At 43.5% G+C, this 19,802-nt stretch overlaps 2 protein-coding genes and 1 non-coding gene across 3 annotated transcripts; 1 reads left to right on the top strand and 2 right to left on the bottom strand.

Annotated features, from left to right (window-relative positions):
• Positions 1-491: 491 nt before the first annotated feature.
• On the top strand, positions 492-10,192 carry LOC142388113 (uncharacterized). The gene is made up of 8 exons (XM_075473021.1): positions 492-759; positions 2,635-2,733; positions 4,057-4,255; positions 4,558-4,619; positions 6,042-6,164; positions 6,430-6,715; positions 7,949-8,694; positions 9,379-10,192. The coding sequence occupies exons 1-8, from the start codon at positions 604-606 to the stop codon at positions 9,643-9,645; spliced, it is 1,938 nt and encodes a 645-aa protein (XP_075329136.1). The 5' UTR covers positions 492-603; the 3' UTR covers positions 9,646-10,192.
• Positions 10,193-11,317: 1,125 nt separating this feature from the next.
• On the bottom strand, positions 11,318-14,379 carry LOC142388112 (uncharacterized). Its single transcript, XM_075473020.1, has 3 exons — positions 14,292-14,379; positions 13,809-14,030; positions 11,318-13,626 (listed from the first exon to the last, which is right to left on the bottom strand). The coding sequence occupies exons 2-3, from the start codon at positions 14,022-14,024 to the stop codon at positions 11,749-11,751; spliced, it is 2,094 nt and encodes a 697-aa protein (XP_075329135.1). The 5' UTR covers positions 14,025-14,030; positions 14,292-14,379; the 3' UTR covers positions 11,318-11,748.
• Positions 14,380-15,150: 771 nt separating this feature from the next.
• On the bottom strand, positions 15,151-15,223 carry trnak-uuu (transfer RNA lysine (anticodon UUU)). Its single transcript has one exon. It is a non-coding gene; the product is annotated as a tRNA-Lys (tRNA).
• Between the last annotated feature and the right edge of the window lie 4,579 nt (positions 15,224-19,802).

Raw genomic sequence — 19,802 nt, 5'->3', positions numbered from 1 at the left:
AAACATTTCTTTTCTCATGTCTCTATGCACAAAGTCTGCACGATATCTTTTAACTTATCTGGACTGTTGCTTGTTTTTAAATTCATTTAAATTATTTTAATTGTTTCTCTTTATATTATTTTATGTATTTTTAATGCTTCTTCCACTCCCCGCTGCAATGCTTTTATTTTATATAAAGCACTTTGAATGGTTTTGTACATGAAATGTGCTATACAAATAAATTTGATTTGATTTGATTTATCATGATCAAGATCAATCAATATTGAAAACAATACCATGATCATATTTTTTTGCTTATCCCTTCAAGGACCTATTTATTTGTGTCACTCTCAGCCTCCACAGATTGCATAATGAAGAACTGTTGTCAGTCCATTAGGCGTCAGGTGGCATCATTCATGGTCAATTAAGTAGGGGAATTATGACCCTTTGGGCTTTCCATTTAACCTGTGTGGGATTTTATTTTGAAAAGCGTGAACTGGGAAGTAGATCCTTGTTGCTTTTCGCACGAGTATTTTCATCCTAACGAAAACACCGCAGCACCAAAGCTACCAAGTCACATTAAAAGAGTGTCGAGTCGACACAGTTTCACGACCATTTGTCAGCATGTCGCACTGGGAGGCGCAGGTTTGCGCCATTTTAGACACAATGGCCAACGCGACTGTGTCAGAAATGACCAAAGTTATCGGCGGCTCCGATTCAACATGTCCAGAAGTGACTCCAAGTGCAACCGAAAACAAACACGACTCCTCTGACGAGAAGGTACATTGAAGCGGTTCTGTTTGCTCGTGCCGGCGCTGATGCTCCTTCTTGTGGCGTCCAGACAACCAGCTGATCATAGAAATAGAACAACTAGCTGACTGTTTTAGTTACTTTCAACAACTAGCCAGCTTCAGGACTGTTGTGTTGGATTTGGAACGTATGTTCAGGTTAAATAACGTGTACGCGCGTGGGTCTAATAGATCGAATCGGAACAATAACGCAGAAGAATCCAGATTTGGGCGCCATTTTGAGCTGGAACACAGGCCCAGGCGTATCTATCTTTTGTAGGTCTAGATGCGTCTCAGCTTCAGGTTTCTGCTCAATAATCAGCTGATATTAATCATCACTGTGGTTTAAAATGACAATTTAACTGTTTCATTTGCTAAAAATGACTTTTAAACTGATGCTTTAGTTTGTTTATACCAATCACTGAACTCTGATGTTGATATAACAAGTAACTTGGAAGCAGCTCGACTTTTATTTCACCTTTTTATATCTTACTTTCAGGTGAAGTGTTGTAGTCCCCCCCCCCCCCCCCCCCCCCGCAGGTAAAGTTAGTCTGCAGAGGAATTTATGCTATTTTTAATAAGTCAGTTGATCAGATTTGGACCCTGGTGGCCCAAATCCAGCAGGCCAAAAGAAATAAACCGACGAGATGGATGGCTCAGAGTCAGGCTAAGCAAAGTCGTAGTGCTGAAACCCTAAAGCAGGTCACACGACACATGCCCTGCCTGCTCCAAAAGTGGTCGAATCTTTATATTCAAACATCTGACCACTTCTGAAAGTCCTTCATAGCTTTAGGGAAATAAGTCGGCAGAATATACAAAGAAAATGTAATGCAGAGATAAATACAAGGCTAAATAAATGTGTATATATGTAATTTAAGAAGGAATTTTAGATAGAATAAATATAACCCTGTCAACCAACATAATGAGACTTATGTGGTCGAATATGATGCAACAGGATTAAAATCATTAGGACTTTACTACAGTTTTATAGATGAGTTTCCAGTCTGGTGCTCTGCATGGCAGCTTTGAGACAAAAACTGATATTTTTGTTAAGCGTAAGAAAGATCAGGCCGTACCTAACCCAACACGCCACCCAGCTCCTGGTGCAGGAGGCCATGGTCATCTCTCTCTGCTGTGAAACCCCTGCAGAAAGAGAGCACACGTCTCCCCTCTGATCATTGAGCTCCACTGGCCGCCCGCATCAAATTCAAGTCACTGATGTTAGCCTACAAAGTGCTAAATGGAATGGCTCCTTTTCATGTGTCGTTCCACGATGGTGGAATGACCTACAGAGCGCTTCCAGAACCAGAAACTCCTGAAGGCCCAGCTCTTCAGAGAGCATCTCCTTCCCTGTACTTCCCTTTATTCCTGCCCTCTGTTTCTACCCCGTCACCTCTGACAGAGACTGACTATTGGTTTCCCTTCTATGTAGCTTATTGTTAGCTTTGATGTTAGCTGCATTGTTACATCCTCGTTTGTGAAATGCATAAACTTAATCAGGAGATTAAAAAATAACTTGATTCCGAATCCAGTTCAATTCCCAACAGCGTCTAATCCCAACACATCATCCCAAGGCTCTTCAAAGATACAATTATAATCCGAATCATTGTCATGAACCAGAACCAGGAAGGGCGGCCATCTGCCCCGACCCACTGGGGGTTAATAGACAGAAAAGAGGGGACAACAAGCTCCATAACACCAGGCCAGGGATACCTGCTGAGAGAGAGAAACACAAGCTAATGACAACAATGTCACATGCACAGAGAGGTGCATCATGGGGATATTCTATCATAAGGACAGAATATCTGATGCTTGATTGTAACTCATTTAGCGTGTTATTAACAGAAGTCTGTGTCGTTCCCTGCAGGTGATCCAGTTCAGCGTCTTCGTGGCGTCTCTGGCTCAAGAAGCGGTGGAGAAGATCTGCCTGCTGTTCGATGAATGTTCCTCTGCGCTGCAGCAAGAGGTGCCAAACTTTGTCTGAACGTAGTGTTAAAGAGTTCAGAAAGTGTTTAAAGAAAGAAATGCGATGAAAGATTATCTGTGTGTGTGAAATAAAACACAATGTTTTAACACACTGCTCGTAAAAGGGAGGGGACGCTACCTCTAGAGAAGGGAAAAAGGGAGAGGATATGCAGCTTTCTGGTGCCTTAAAAGTGACATAAGTGCCTGCGTTAGGCCATCATCAGTACAATGAGTTATGAAACTAAATCTAACACGGCAGCAACAGTATTAAACATAGGTAGCTGGAGAGCATGCTCACCAGGTGGCACTGACGTCCCAGCATGCAACACGGTCATATCTTCACGTTCTCTGTATATGACGCAGTGTTCTGGGATCCTTTTTTTTATTTTTTATTTTTTTTAAATGTGTTTATTAATTTTCCTTTTTCAACATAAACAAACACAAAACTCCAACACAACACTCAAGCAACACACAATGACTCAGTTACACACAAAAGTACATAAATGGGTAAATAAAAGAAAAGAACAGTGTCCCGTTATTGTGACCTTCCAGAGAATCCCTGTAAAAGAATGGAAGATACATCGGGATCCAAGTAATTCAAATAAGGTTTCCAAACCTCATAAAATTGTTTGGAGTTTGAATGTGAAACGCAAGTCAAGTATCCAGAGGCAGCAACTCAAACAGCACTTTATGCCGTCCCTTTAACATTGGGTTCCTTATTGCTAATCCACTGCAATAAAATATTCCTCCTCGCTGCAAATGTAAGAATAAAAAACAGTCTCTGATTTGTTAACCTCACACCTTTAGCAGGAAGGCCTAACATAAGAGACAATGGGTCCATCCTCAGCTTTAATCCCAGCAGCTTTTCAATTTCTGTTCAGACATTAGACCAATATTTCTGCAGCTTATGGCAGGACCAAAGACAGTGAGTTAGATCGCCCATTTCTGTTTTACATTTAAGACACATTGGAGACAAACTAGGGTTGAACTTATGTCTGCGATTAGGGGATAAATGCATCCTGTGCAAAAATCTTAATCTGTATTGATTGGACACGGTTACAAACTGAGATTAATTTAGCATAGGTCCATATACTTTCCCAGTCAGCAGCATTGATTGTGACAGACAGTTCTCTCTCCCACTTTTCTCTGAGTTCTTGTAAAGCCGTGAATGGAGCGGCCCACATAGCTCCATGAAGTAGACTAATAGACATCTTCCTAACTGCTCCAAAACAACATTTTCTCCAGTGGAGATATATCAGGGTTAAGGGTTAGCTGTGGGCGCAGCTTCAGGCTCAGAGCTTTGTCTTTTGTCTTTGTCCTGCAGGTGTCACTGGGAGCGGCCGAGATCGAAGCCCTGAGGAGGAGGCTGGAGGTGGTGGAGACGGAGCTGAAGCTGGTGCTCGAGGGCAGCGGAGGTCAGGAGGAGGCAGAGGAGCCGCCGGAAGGAGGCGGCGAGCAGAAGGAGGACGGGAGCGCTGCGGCTGCGCAGAGCGGCCGGCGAGCAGGGAGGAAGAGTCGCAGAGGTGTGGAGCTCATCCTCATCAAACGCTGTTTCTGAATCAGGAACGCACGGTTTCTTCTTCTTAATGTCTTGCACTTTAATTCTCATCTAACTTTGTGAGACAGCGTAGTTTTCACGTCTCCTAAAAGTCTTAACAACAGGGAGCAGCTTCTGTTCTTCATCTTTTTTAACTTTGCATGGATTTCAGAGCTTTTCCGTTTGTTTCATGTCTTAAAACATAAAAAATTCAAGTTGATTGTCTGGATTTCTTGGTTTGGACTCGGTGGTACCTGCTGAAGCTTCTGTGCTTTTTATTTTTAACAGTGGTGTCTGCTGGAGTGAAGAGGGCGCCGATAATCCACCTGTGGAAAGGCAGAACTTATGAGGTGAAGTCCCCATTTGTCCCGTCTCTTTTTGCTCTTGTTCATGTCTCTCTTTCCTCTCCACGTTCCACCTTTTGTTTATTTATTCCACGTTTGCATGCGCAGTTGATTTGAGCTCCAGTTGCCGTTTGGAGCTTTGGAGCATGCAGCAGATTCGTGTTATCTTGGTCTATTAGTCTGGCTTTGAGAAGCTCAATTTGTGGGACGTCCAAGTGTCGCGTCAACAAGCTTATTGACTTTAAGTCCGATCGGTTTATCAGTTGATCACTTCTTTTCTGTCTGTCTGCCACGAGAGGATCAGCGAGGTCGGGTTAAGCTGTATTGATGAGTTCTGGCTCGCTCTTTGCATTTTCTCAGGTGTTGGAAGTGGCTGAGTTAGAACTGTGTGATATTTTGTTCGGGCACTGAAATCATGATGTGCACACATGCAATTTTCACATCTGTTGACATTTGTTGTTTTGTTATTGTTATAAAACTTTTTTTTTTTTCTTAAAGGGATAGTTCGCCTCTTTTGACATGAAGCTGTATGACATCCCATATCAGCAACATCATTTATGAACATGTTCTTACCCCCTGCTGCGTCCTGTGAGCAGAGTTCCAGCCTCGTTTTAGCGTTGACGAAGGTAGTCCGGCTAGTTGGCTGGGGTTCCGAAAATAAAGCGTTTTGCTTCTCAAAACAATATGCGTTCAAAAGAGTAATACATTTGCATCACAAAATCGTTAGCCAGAAAAAGTCAGACCTCACAATCGCTTGGCCCTATTTTCTCTCCCTTCGTATCACTGCCTGCTGTGCAGACCGAAGTGCAGACCGAGCAGTAAACACCGTAACAGGTGCGGCTGTCGGCAGGTGGCTGAACGCATTGATATGAAGGGAGAGAAAATAGTGCCAAGTGATTGTGAGGTCTGACTTTTTCTGGATGAATGATTTTATGATGCAAATGTATTACTCTTTTGAACGCATATTGTTTTGAGAAGCAAAACACTTTATTTTTTAAGCCCCAGCCAACTAGCCGGACTACCTTCGTGAACACCAAAACTCGGCTGGAACTCGGCTCACAGGACGCAGCCGGGGGTAAGAAGATGTTCATAAATGATGTTGCTAATATGGGATGTCATACAGCTTCATCTCTCCACACACCTCCACCTGCTGCCCCACCTACAGATTACTGCCCACAGTGGGCTCCAGTCTCCCTGCTTAGACTCAGTTTCTCAGCCTTCTCCACGTTGCAGCGCTGGAAGAGGAAACCGCCGGTAATGGTGGTTTCTCAATCAGAGGGTTCTTCTTCTATGTTTGGTGCACTGAAACCAACCTGCTGTTAAAGTTTTAACGCTGGGACATCTCTGTGTTTGTTCCTAATCTCACTAAGACAGCGTGTTGTCTTCGCATTGACTTAAATCTGCGTCCTCGCTCTCTCTTCTTCTCAGGACAGCAGCCAACCGGTTGTAATAAAAGGCGAGGGGCTGGAGGATTTATACGACCAGGATTCTGCTCAGTACAGAGATGAGCCCGCCCAGGATGATGGTGATGAGGATGACCCCGACTACCAGGTCGGTTATTTGAATGATCTCTGTTGTAAAGTCAGATAAGTACAACCGACCTGAATGAGGCATATTTGAGTCTCTGTTTTTAGATTCAGATGCTTCTTTTACCATAAAAAGCTAGTGTTGATAAGACAAAATCCTTCCAAGAGTCTCCACCAAGAAGCCCGTGTCAAGCATCTGATGAGCTAAACCTGATAATGAGGATTTTTTTTGACCCAGAACGGCCTAGAAGAATTTTCAAAAAAGTTAACGGAACCGTTTTTTCTGTCAGTTGGAACCAGAAGATCCAGACGAAGGTGACCCGGTATACACCACCAGATCCAAACGTGTGGTAAAGCCCAAGTCCCATCTTGTTCGAGCCATGAGGGAGGGTAAGAGTCCGAGGGAACAGCCTCTGAGCTGCAAACACTGCAGGAAAACCTTCACCAAGCTGCTGCAGCTCAAAGCCCACCAGGCCGTCCACGGGGCGTGCGCAGAGAAGCCCTTCCACTGCTCCCAGTGTGGCAGAGGCTTCTCCTTCCAGCGAAGCCTCAACGCTCACCTGCTGCTTCATACAGGCAAGTGTCCTCCTTCATTCCCCATGAGAACATATTATGTGGAGTAGGACTGAGGCGAGAGGAGGCTGCCGGTGTGTAAACATTTAAACCCGCCGTGTTGATAGCTTTGTTGCTGATTTCATGGCAGAAAAACTCCAAAACAAGCCAACAAACAATTAAAAAACCTAATTTTACTGGTCCATCTTTCCAACCCTGACCTATGGTCACAGATCTGGGTAGTGATCGAAAGTGATCACAACACACTTCAAAAAGCAGCTGTGCATGATGGGAAATAATCTCAGAAAAATCTAGTTGTGATCTTGCCCTGAAAGATCTCGAGTCTTTGCAAAAAATCTTTAACCTGTGATTTAAAATCTCAGTGAAGTTGTCTTTAGATGTGAGAGGGTGTCAGCTGTTAGTCTTTTAAACGTCTCATGTGTTGGAGGCATTAGAAAATCCAGATACACCAGCATTTCTGATCATTTATTTATAAAAGCTTTTATCAAAAACATCTAAAAGTTGGTTTGAGTAAATAAGAACAGAATGCAGTCATTTTAAAATCATTTAGTTGAAGATGGAACAAAGACAACATATCGATTATTGAAAGTAAGAAATTAATTTCAGTAACTTTTATTTAAAAAAATGAATTGGTATGGGACCCTTTGTTGCATCGTGTCTCCTTTTATTAAGTCTGCTGTAGTTTTAAAAGGGAAATGTGAATATGGGATAAGAGTGAGTGACAAGTTTCAGCACTCAGACTCTTTTATTTCAGAGCCACACAGTTGTAAAGTGTAACGGGAATGTTTTGGCTCTGGTCTTTCAAAAAGACAGAATATTGATGACGGCATATATTGATCCAAAATGACCGATTATGTCATCCGCACCAAAGTTGTGAACTGCGGTATCTCGGCCTTCAGGCACTTAAGTGCAGTTTCAGGCCTGAGGATGTGCAAAATAAAGTCAGTGTACTTTAAAACTATGTTTTAAGGTTCACAAACATCTATAGTGTTGCTTTAAATTAAAACCATGAGGTCTCGTTAAACCACTGCTTAGCTTTTAATAGCTTATTTTCAGTTGTAAAACAAAGAACAAAACAAATAGAGAAATAGAGCTGCAGCACAGTTCTCCGTATGTTTGTCAGTGAAAGAAACCACTGTCATGATACACGTTTTTGCGCATGTGAGAGGGAAATTTAAACGTGTGACGTCTGGGGTTTGCTATAACACTTACAGTGCTCACTCTTTTCATACACAGGTGAACGACCGCACACATGTGATGTTTGTGGGAAGGGATTCACCCTGAAGCAGCTGCTGAGGAACCACCAGCGCCTCCACGCTGACGTACGTCCGTTTTGCTGTGAACACTGCGGTAAGAGCTTTTACCGAGCGCACGGCCTGAAAATGCACCAGATGGTGCACACTGGGGAGCGGGCCTATAACTGCCAGTACTGCCACAAAAGCTTCACCATACAAGGCAACCTGCAGCGCCACCTGCGCATACACACGGGGGAAAAGCCGTTCAGGTGCGAGACCTGCGGCAAAAGTTTCAACCAGGCGGATACGCTAAAGGGCCACCAGCGGATACACACTGGTGAGCGTCCCTTCAGCTGCGAGACCTGCGGCAAGTGCTTCATCCAGAAAAGCGCACTGAAGATGCACCAGAAGACCACTCACTCAGACGAGAGGTCTCTGGCCTGCGTTGCGTGCGGCGCCACGATGGCTTGTGTCGACTCGCTGCGCAAACACCTGCAGACGCACGCGGCCACCATTCCGTGCACGTGCGTGCTCTGCGGCCGGCGGCTCTGCTCCATCACCGACCTGCGCTCGCACCAGCACGAACACACAGTGGACCGGCCTCACAGCTGCGACATCTGCGGGAAGAGTTTCAAGTCGTCCAGCTACCTGAAGATTCACTTTAAAATCCACAGCGGCGAGAAGCCGTTTTCCTGCGACACGTGTGGTCGCATGTTCACGCAGCACAGCAGCCTGAAGTCACACCAGGTGGGGTTTGCATTGATTAACGATTTTAAGATGTGATGGCCCACCATCTTGGTTCTTTTTCTTATTACCTGCGTGGATTGTAAACAGTTGCCTGAGAGGTGGGAGGAGTTAAGGATTTCAAAAGCATTCCAAGCTTTCAAGCTTTCTCTCTCAGCCTTCCTTCCTTCACATAGTTAAAGCAGGTTGTTGCACATTTCCACAACTCATTTCAGTTTGTTTTGTTATTGAAAATAAACTCAAATTGTGTTTCTGGATTTATATCTTGTTGTTAACCTGAGCCAAGTTGATAACAAATGGGGGCTTGTCCGGGATCTATGAATCCTTTGTTTTTTTGTTTTTTGTTTAAATTTATTGTGAAGAGATGTATTTGGAGGCACTCCTGATGGGCACCAATGTTGAGGAGATCCCACAGTAGTTTAGTTTTGCCTATAGGGAGATTTTGGTTAGGGCTGGGCTGGGCGATAAGTCGATTTTATTGATTATTTGGAATTTGCTGATAAACGGAGCAAAGATAACACTTTTAATTTTATTGTTAAACATCAGATAAATGACATTTTAGTGACACACTAGTCAGAGTGCATTGTTGGTTGTTTTATGCTACCTACAGAGGATGAAAACACTTGAAAACCATCTTCTGCGGGATAATGTGGGTAACGGCTTGTTTTTCAATCTTCTCCTCCAAAGGCGGTCCACACCGGCGAGAAACCATTCAGCTGCGACACCTGCGGGAAATGTTTTAGCAACACGGGCAACCTGAACAGACACCAGCGTATCCACACCGGGGAGAAGCCGTTCACCTGCGACACGTGCGGACGCAGCTTCAACCAGGGCAACAGCCTGAAGGCCCATCAGCAGATTCACACCGGTGAGAAGCAGTTCATGTGTGACAAGTGTGGGAAGAGTTTCTCCTACCTGAGGAACCTGAAGGACCACAAGTGTTTCTACATCTGAAGCTAATCTGGGTTGGAATCAGCCTCGCATGTAGCCTCCAAACCTTTTTCAGCTTGAATGAACTGAAGTCATTAAAGATCAGCTGTGGGGGCTTATGAAAAAAAATAATTCTCCTTCCAGATTTAACCAGCTGATTCATTCCTGAACATTATTTTCTGTCTGTACTTTCAAAAGTTTCACAAATGTTTTTAAAGGTTTACAACCCAGCTTGACTTATTTTAGAGTTTTATTTTACGAGCAGTGCTCTGTGAGCAGCTGTTAAATTTAATCTGAAGTCTAAAGGTTGGAGGCAGCTGGAGGTTCCTCACAAGAGGAAATACTGCAGGGTGGTGCCTGGGTGGAGCACACAGGAGAAAGGACATGATGTTAAAAACTACACTGTGAAAAATCATGTTTACAGCTCATTGAGGATGGTGACTGAGGCTCGCTGCTTATCTTTAACACTGATTGTTTTTGTGTTGATTTCTGTATACATGCACGGTACTGTACAAAAACCAAGAGCCACCCCTCATTTCTTTATATGCTGCAATTAAAAAATGAAATAAGAGCAGTCATTTATTGAAACATGTGCAAACATAAATGTGAATACAGTATATAAAGGTAAAAAATGCCAAACAAAGAGTTTGTACAGTTCTCACAAGTTTTAAAGTCAGTATCTGCTCTGAGCTCCTTTATTCTCCAACACAGCCTGAACCCTCTCAGACAGCTTTCTGTCCTTTTTTTAAGTAGTCTTCAGGAATAGTTCTCCAGGCTTCTTGAAGGACATCCCAAAGCTCTTCTTTGGATGTGGGCTGCCTTTTGTTCCGTTCTCTGCCAACATGATCCCACACTGCTTCAGTAATGTTGAGCTCCGGGCTCTGGGGAGGATTCATCCCTCCATCAGACCTGCTGCCACTGATTTTCAGCCCACTTCTTGTGTCCTTTGGCACAGCTCAGCCTTTTCTCCCTGTTTCCCTTCCTTAAGAACGGCTTCCTGACAGCCACCCTTCCATGGAGCCCATTTCTGATGAGGCTTGGGCCAACAGCAGATGGATCAGCTGAAGGTCCAGATCCATCTCTCAGCTCCTGTGTCAGGTCTTTGCTGGAGTTTTTCCTCTTTCTTAAGGACATCACTTTCAGATCCTGTTCATCTGCTGTAGATAGTTCTTTAGGCCTGACACTTCTTCTTTTGTCCTCCACTTGTCCAGTTTCCTCAAATGTTTTAAGGACACGCTGCACACCATGCTGAGATATGCCAAGTTTTCAGCTAACAGCTCTTTGGGAATCACCTTGTTGCTGCAGAAATCCTGTTTTCTGTCTGTCAGACTGTGTTATCTTTGCTGTTTTTCATAGAGGAAACTAAAGAAATGGGAAGCAATTATTTAAAAGATTATAAGAAAGTTTTGAAAGCAAAATATAAAGAAATAGCTGAAGTCTTTTGTACAGTATATGTATTTTCAGAATTGAAAAAACAGGTGGAAATCAACGTACAGGTAATCATTATCAGTCTGCACATTTGCTTGCAGTGACTTCACCACAGAGTCTCCTGTTCGTTGACACATAGGCTCATTCAGAAGTTTTGTGGGCTTCATTAATTTGTTCTTGCAGAAGAGTCCAGAGCAACTGATGCAGACATCTGTGTTCTGAACTACAAAAGCATGACAGGCTGATTTTGTTTAACGTATGTGTTTTTTTGACGATTTTAACCCTTAAAACTAGCTCTCGGACAACAATCCCAAATGCACGAGTTAAACAAAGCTGTGTTTTTGCTGACAGAGCAACAGATACTCACTCTACAAATGTTTTATCTGCTATTTCTCCTGTGGAGAGAACAAGTATTTGTTCTCAACCTTCTGTCTGTCAAGATGATAAACAGGAAATGTGGATGTTTTGCTTCTTTCACTGAGTCTCATAGCGCCTACAAAGCATAAAGATGTTTAAATGATTTGATAGTATGCTGTCAAAATCAAATTCATACATGCATACTGAAAAATTCTCAACCTTCTCGTGCCAGAATTTACACCCCTGCATATTTACATTTATTTTCAGTGCAAATGATCCTTGAATTTATCAGAATTCTTGAGTGTGTCAAAGAAATAACAAAAAAAAAGGCTTCAGAGGATGTCATTGTGGGCTAAAAGCCACGTGAAACAGTGCGAGGAAACTCAGCATCTGTAGAGGAAGTGAAGACGAGACACCTGCAGCACTTGCACTGCAGTAATTCAGTAAGAGGAAGCGAGACCGAGCCGGCTGTGAGAGCCGAGCGTTCTCGGTGAGGTCTGAATTCTCAGAAACAGACTTTGATGACAAGAAACAGATGGGCTGATCTGCTAGTTTGTGTCTGTGGACAGTGAGCCAGTTGCAGATGTGGATATTCACACTGGTGCAGTCCCAGAAATTACCTGACAAATAGACGGCACTAAGTTTGCTCAAAGGCTCCAACGTCCCATTCTCCAGTTCGCTGAGCCGATTGGACTTCAAGCTCAGTTTCTTGAGCTCTGCAAGTCCTTGAAAGACATCCGGCTCCAGGCGAGCTAGCTTGTTTCCGTCCAAGATGAGTTCTTTTAGCTTGGACAGCCGCACAAAGAGCTGAGGGGGTAAAGCGTCCAGGCTGTTGTTCTGTAGCAGTAGTCTGCGGAGGTTGTGGAGGAGATGGAAGGTGTTGAAAGCGATTTTATGAAGCTTATTAAAGCTCAGCCTGAGCTCTTTGAGGTGAGTCAAGCCTTCAAAGTCATAAACAAACAGCTCTGATAGGCGATTGTTGCCCAAATCCAGTGTTACAAGTTTTCTGAGACCCACGAGAGCATTCGGGGTAAGTTTAACGATCTGGTTCTGATCTAGTGCTAACTCTTTTAAACCAGCGAGGTCCCTGAACTGGTCTGGGTGTAAAGCAGACAGGCTGTTGTTGGAAAGGCTCAGCGACTGCACTCTCAGCAAACCATGGAAGACTGAGGGATGTAGGGCCTTAATGTGGTTGTCATGCAGGTGTATCTCCCTGAGGTCGTGCAGCTTGTGGAAAAGTCCTTTGGGCAGGTGTTCCAGAGCGTTTTGCTCCAAGTTCAGCTTCTGTAGTGACTTAAGTTTGGCGAACACGGCAGGTTGGAGCTCCACGATGCGGTTGTACGACAGCTGGAGTTCTTTTAGTTTGTGCAGGGCATCGAATACCCCAGCTGGTAATTCAGAGATGTTGTTGTTGTCCAGCTGAAGCTCTTGCAGACTCGTCAAGTCACTGAAAACATCAGATGGAAGTGATGTCAGTCTGTTTCTGTACAAATCCAGAAATTCAAGGTGGATCAGGCCTTTGAAGACACCGGACGGAAGAGAAACTAATGAGTTTACGCTGAGATCCAGTTCAGTCAGGTTGGCCAGAGCTGTCAGCGACCCGTTTGAAAGAGTGGTCAGGTTGTTGCTGCTCAAGTCGAGATGGCCCAGCATCCCCAGCGTGGAGAAGGAATCCTCTGGAAGGAGGATTAGGTTGTTCATTGCTAGATTCAGAAACTCAAGCTTATCTATATCCCTCAGTGCGTCAGCTGGAACGGAGACCAGCTGGTTGCCACTCAGGTCAAGGTGTTTGAGACCAGACGCTCCTCTGAAAACTGTCCCGCCCACATTTCTGATTCTGTTATTTGACAGAACAAGTTTCTGTAACGCAGCGGAGTCCTGGAAAACACGATCCTCTATATGTGTTATACTGTTTAGACTGAGGTGGAGTTCAGTGAGGTTTAGCGCTCCCGTTAGCACGCCCACCTGTAGCACTTCAATCTGGTTATATGTCAGAAACAGCGTCTTCAGATGCACTAACCCGCGGAGGAGTCCAGTTGGTAGATGTTTGAGCTGGTTCTTACTCAGATCTAACAAGGTGAGAGCAGGGCAGTTCAGGAACTGAGCAGGGTGTAGAGTCTCCAGGCCGTTATCTGGCAGCAGGAGCTTGAACAGCTTCGGCATACTGGGCCAAACTGGGTTGAGTGATGCACTCAGCTGGTTCTGTGTGAGGTCCAGGACCTGCAGTATGTGCAGAAAGAAGAGTGGAATGGCATCTATGACATGGCGTTTTTGTGTCATCCTATTTCTAAAAGAGTCATGCTGTATACAGACAGCAGCAGGAACATCAATTCAGTGGGTTATTGTGGAGTTCTTTTCAAAAACATCCGACAGAAGGAAGTTACCAGGCTGCTGTTTCATACCTGCAGCTCACCCAGCCCGCTCTCTGGTACTTCCTGTATCTGATTGTATGGGACGTACAGCTTCTCTGTGCCCTCTGGCAGCTCAGGGATGACCTCCAGTCCTTTTTCCAGACACGCAACAGTGGTCAGGTTGCGGTGACACCGGCAGGCGGGTGGGCAGAGGTCAGACGGCCACGCCAGGAGGCCGAGGGAGGCCAGAGTCAGAACTGCCTGCATGGTCGGCTACAGCAGAACACAAGAATGAAATATTCAAGCAGTATTAAACTGTTGCCTTCAGCAAAAAGCAAATACCTTTTACAGACAAAGTTATTTCATTAGTAGAAGTTAGTCTTTGCTCCTTCTTTCTTGTGTTCACATTTGAAGACAATGGTTATGTGTGAAATATATATTACAGTTCAGGCAGCCTTAAGGCTTATACATTTTCTCTGTGCTCAAACATTGTAATGCTGAATAACTCGACATTCAATTTAAGGCAAAGCTTACCTCTAATGAGAAGGCAGTGCTGGGAAGGCTTCTCTAAAGGCGAAGAAGACAGACTGCAGGTTGTCTTCACTCTCGTCTGTAGAGGCTGCTCTGTAGCATCAGCTCTTATGTGGGTGTGAAATATACAAAACACTTTTAACACTTCTCTATTGTCTCACAGCGTGGCGTGACACAGTGGCGTGTGTACTGCATCGTTTCATCGTTTTCGTCTGGACCAGCAGCGCGTTTCCGTGTGGTCGCAAGAATTTTCGTACCCGTTTTAAAAAAAAACCTCGTTTCGTTTCCGTGTAGCCGTAGCCTTAGAAACTTGAACTGGTTACAGGAATCACACCACAGCAGAAAGAAAAAAAAAAGTCCCTCTGAACACTGACTGCAACTTCAGATGAATTATTCTGCAGAGAAAAAGGACTCGTGCAGAGCTCTTCATGATGTTTGGGACATCTTTCTATGAGTTCCCCTTCTGCTCATCAGTGTAAAAACTGAGTCATTTTCACACATTTCAGGAGGCAGGTGTGTCTTTCTCAGAGACGACTGTCCACAGAAGACTTCATGAACAGAGATACAGAGGCCACACTGCAACATGCTAACCACTAGTTAGCCCCAAAAACAGGATGGACAGATTACAGTTTGAGTCCTTAGAGGAGCTGCAGGGTTCTGGAAAAAGATGTTCTGGACAGACGAGACCAAGATGAACCCGTATCAGGTACGTACGGCTGCCACAGGTACTGGTCCATTTTCTCGTTCTGTTTCTGTTCATGCATTTGGCAGATTCTTTTATCCAAAGCGACTGGAGGCTATCAGGCGTTCAGTAGGTAAGTCACAACTTAGTTGTGTTATATGGAAGATAATAAACTTAAATCACCTGAACAGGGACTTGAACCCTGGACCCTCAGATTAAAAGTCTGATGCTCTACCGACTGAGCTACCCAGGCTCTTCTTTGTCTTCATTGATGATTGATCTGCACAGCTGGATCGTGAGCTGAAACATCTGATCCACTCCAGTTCCAGAAAACGCCTCCAAACTCATTGGACGGAGCTTCATCCTGCAACAAGACGATGATCCCAAACATCCCGCTTTAATGCACCCACCATTACTTTGTCCCGAACATCAAGGAGCCCTGAAATGAAGGGGACTGTGTATAAAAAGTGTTGTAATTTCTACCCGGTGGGACTGAAATGTATGAGAATGACTTCAAATTAAAGTCTGGAATGTGCACTTTCTTCATGCCTGAGTTGATTGATTTAGATTTTTTTACACCGAGGAGCAGAGGGGGAACTCAGAGACGCGAGTTATGGAGGGTTCTGCAGGTGTCCACACCTGTTCATAATGAATGGGTTTATAACAACATAGTTTCCCCTTGTTGTACGACTCATTGTACTGATGATTTAGTCTCACACACACATTTTGGAGACGTCTTCTTCTTTAATCTGGTCATGATTATTGGCCTGATTATAAAACCCCAAACCTCAGTTTAACATGAGAGAGTCCCTCTATCATCCCTACCACTACTACTTATAACAAAGTACCATTTTCTGTTGAATAAACTCCAGAGATGTTTGTTCCAAAGACTTGTGATCTGTAAAAATCTGTGCGGAGAATCCTGCCACGATGAAAACAAAATGACAAGCCGGATCGTGTTTGATCACAGCCTGTAAGCGAGGCGGCTGCAGGCTCATCATGAAGTTCTGTCATTAAGCTTCATCTAGTAAGATGATGGTCATTGAATATTATTTGGATTTAGACATAGAAACAAATAGTTATTCAAGTTCTGTGCATATTTGGTGATAGCTGTTTGGCTTTGCTTTAAATATGCAGAAAACCTATACACTGCAGTATGTTAACAGACTGACTTCTTCCTCTTAAAGTTGGCTTTACGCTGCCTGGTTCAATAACAGCCACGTGTGTTTACCACAGCAACACCGTCAGCTCTGCACCAACAGATGGAGCTAAGCTCTTATAATAGCTGGGGTCCAGCTCAGTAACTTCACCTCAGAACTGTGGTCGAGTTTAAAAGCTCATTTTGTATCTTTTGCTGGCTTTTTCTGGAGGATAATCTTTCATTTTTCCCTGAGAGTCTTCTATTCTGTTCATTACTTTCGGGGCTGCAACTTTCTGGTGTTTGTTTCCACCTCGAAGATTTCCAAACATGTCTTCATTGGTTCGATTAAGTCAGCTTTCTCTCACATTTTGCAGACAAAAACAGCTGTTTCACCACATAAAGCTGGTCATTTAGTAAGAAAAATCCCTGCTTTGAACACTTTTTTCCCTTTTTTATTTAAAGTTTATGCTTAAATCCCCATGAATGACGTCAGCGTGCACATTTAGCTGCCTGGCTGGAGACGCAGAGCTGTACAGTAGGTCAGGCTGGCTGTAATCCTTCCCAGATTACAGTTCAGGGCATTGTTGGAGGAAGTGTTGGGGATTGGCAGAGACGGCGGCCATTACAACCAGCTAAAGTGATGTGTAGAGTGTCTTTGATTTGGTCAACTTTTGCATCTTCTCAGTTGGGAAGATGTCTCTATTTCTGACAAAGGATCACTGTTCTTCAGCTCACCTTTTTGGGGGGAAGTAACCATTCTGTATGACTTTAAATCCAGGGTTCGTGCTTTGAGATAACTGATGAGGCTTTTCTGATTTACTTTTTAACTGGTGAAATTTTACCAAAAGTTTGAATTGCTTTATTGTTTTTTTAAAAGTGATGATGCTTTACAGCAGAGTTTAAGTTAAGTTTGTTAAAACTCATCTTTTTTGTGTGCATACGGTATTTGTTTGGACTCTTTGGGACGGTTTTTGCTGTTTTAAGTGTCTGTTCCTGTTTTTTTTTTTGTTCTCTTTAACCCGGTAACATGTCATCAGAATTTAAAATCTTGATGAGGATCATAAACACATGCTTGTTTATCCGTTGATTCTTTCGGGTCAGCCTGGTCCATGCTTGGATCGATTCCTGCTGACGTGCTCAGAAGCGGCACAAATCACTAGCTGTTACATGCACACATCAACCCCCAAATGTAGAGAACAACAGCGACAGACTCGCCCATCACCACCCTTACTTTTCCATAGCCCATTAGATGTATCGACAGTTCCACATCCAGCATTTTTTTGGCTCTAATTGGCTTATGCACAGCTGACTAAACTGAGATGCTATCGATGCTGATGCACTCTTTGTTCACTGTGTTCAGTACAGGCTCTGCAGTCTGTGGAATTATGGACCGCTGCTCTGCTTGATCTTTCCAGCATCGATCCTCCTGCTCTTCCAACAGCAGCACTCTGCTCTGCTGGCAGATGCCTTTCTCTGACTGATGACAGTAAATCTGCTGGTATCAGTCGCCCAGTCTGCGGGGATTCAGGTCACTGAGGATCTCGGTCATAACTTGGAAATAAGACTGTAAGGGAAGGATGAGGCCCTGGGTTCGCTCCAACAGGTCCAGATCGGTCCAGGTAAGTCTTGTGTTTACTTCAGCCATGTAAAGACTCCTTGAACTTTGAAGACTTAACAAACCCCAGAAACCAACAGGGCTACTAAGCTTCAAACATCCTAAACCAATATTCTTATCCTCGACTAACTTCATTAGATCCTGAATATACATAAAAACGTAAATTTTTATATTCAATCTTTGAATTGCAGTTCAGTTCTGCCACACTTCTGCGTATGTCTTCTTCCAAAACTTTCTTTAGCTTCTTATTTGTGAAGAAGCTCGCTCAAAAATGATTCCACAGCTCAGTTTTCACTGTTGAAACAACTTCACCCTCGACATTAAATATGCACAAATAAACACACAGAGAAAGAGGCAGAAGCAGGAAGATGTGCAGGCTAATTATTTGCACACTGTTTAGATTGTAGATGTTCTGGTTTATTCAGAGTTAGCACCAGAATGCGTCTTAATAAGCATATAGTCATTAAGGATCTGATAAAGTATTACGTTTCAACCATAAAAGAGTAATACAAAGCTCATAAAAAAGTAATATAAAGTTGTGCTGCAGTGCAATTCAAAGCCAGGGAGTCTTTTAAACTAGAAATACAATAATTTGATGCAGGAACAACCGTGTTTAGGTTTATAGGAGGGGTAGATTGTGCAATAAGCAGATTGTAGCTCTGGGTTCCCATTTTGCTGCACGGTGAATATTCATAACATGTACATTCAAAATAATAAAAACGGTTTCCCTCTAGTTCTGTGCAATTTAAGAAAATTTTAAATCCGGTTTTAGAGAGCTTGTTTTTAAGCTTAATCTATTTATTTGTTGATTTATATATTACAAGCAGATTTTGGCTCAGCCTCCTCTTGTAGATGTGCTGGTTTTGTGCTTAAACACACACTGAAGCAAGCCAGATACCGCTCAAAAGTCCTGATCCAGCCCTGATTTCTGCATTTTCCTTCCAAGCAGCCAGACTTTCTTGTTATCTTTTAAAGTGATCTTGAGCAATAGTTCTTCAGGCTTTCTGAAGGTCTTTCAAAGTTTTTCTTTGAACATTTGCTGCTTTTTCACTAATTTTCAGTCCAGTCCTTCTTCCTGACTATGAATCATTAAAGCTTTAATAAGGCTCCTAACTCAAGGGATGAACCAGTGTAGTGTCGACACATAACAGACAACTTAGCAAAGAACCTGTTTTAAATTGTATCTTTAGGCACTTTGTTACCAGCAGTCTGTCACACAGACACATCATTTGTTCATTTCTTTAGTTTCCTCTATGAAAAACAGCAAAGATAACACAGTGTGACAGACAGAAAACAGGATTTCTGCAGCAGCAAGGTGATTCCCAAAGAGCTGTTAGCTGAAAACTTGGCATATCTCAGCATGGTGTGCAGCGTGTCCTTAAAACATTTGAGGAAACTGGACAAGTAGAGGACAGAAGAAGAAGTGTCAGACCTAAAGAACTATCTACAGCAGATGAACAGGATCTGAAAGTGATGTCCTTAAGAAAGAGGAAAACATCCAGCAAAGACCTGACACAGGAGCTGAGAGATGCATCTGGACCTTCAGCTGATCCATCTGCTGTTGGCCCAAGCCTCATCAGAAATGGGCTCCATGGAAGGGTGGCTGTCAGGAAGCCGTTCTTAAGGAAGGGAAACAGGGAGAAAAGGCTGAGCTGTGCCAAAGGACACAAGAAGTGGGCTGAAAATCAGTGGCAGCAGGTCTGATGGAGGGATGCATCCTCCCCAGAGCCCGGAGCTCAACATTACTGAAGCAGTGTGGGATCATGTTGGCAGAGAACGGAACAAAAGGCAGCCCACATCCAAAGAAGAGCTGGAGTTGGAGGATAAAGAAGCTCAGACCAAATATTCACTTTCAAGCTCGTTAGAATTGTACTAACTCTGTTTTGGTCTTATAGACTGTCTTTACATTCATGTTTGCACATGTTTCAATAAATCACTGCACCTATTTCCTCCTTTCTTGGGAATATATAAAGAGATGAGGGGTTGCTCAAGACTTTTTCACAGTACTATGTAAATCCTACTTTTTTGTTGGCTGTTTGCTTCCTTTTTAAATGAATAATGATAATTACAAGAGGG

Source organism: Odontesthes bonariensis, chromosome 9 (assembly GCF_027942865.1).
Source record: "Odontesthes bonariensis isolate fOdoBon6 chromosome 9, fOdoBon6.hap1, whole genome shotgun sequence".
In the NCBI taxonomy this organism is placed as follows: domain Eukaryota; kingdom Metazoa; phylum Chordata; class Actinopteri; order Atheriniformes; family Atherinopsidae; genus Odontesthes; species Odontesthes bonariensis.
The sequence above is the reverse complement of the archived record's forward strand: the minus strand, read 5'-3'. Positions and strand labels throughout refer to the sequence as shown.

What these genes read in the sequence shown, in the direction of transcription:
- LOC142388113 (XM_075473021.1), top strand. Translation starts at nt 604, where the DNA reads ATGTCGCACTGGGAGGCGCAGGTTTGCGCCATTTTAGACACAATGGCC. An exon ending in GGAAAGGCAGAACTTATGAG is followed by an intron (nt 4,620 to 6,041) that starts GTGAAGTCCCCA and finishes TCTTCTTCTCAG; the next exon opens with GACAGCAGCCAACCGGTTGT. An exon ending in GCAGCCTGAAGTCACACCAG is followed by an intron (nt 8,695 to 9,378) that starts GTGGGGTTTGCA and finishes TCTCCTCCAAAG; the next exon opens with GCGGTCCACACCGGCGAGAA.
- LOC142388112 (XM_075473020.1), bottom strand. Translation starts at nt 14,024, where the DNA reads ATGCAGGCAGTTCTGACTCTGGCCTCCCTCGGCCTCCTGGCGTGGCCG. An exon ending in GCGGGCTGGGTGAGCTGCAG is followed by an intron (nt 13,627 to 13,808) that starts GTATGAAACAGC and finishes CACATACTGCAG; the next exon opens with GTCCTGGACCTCACACAGAA.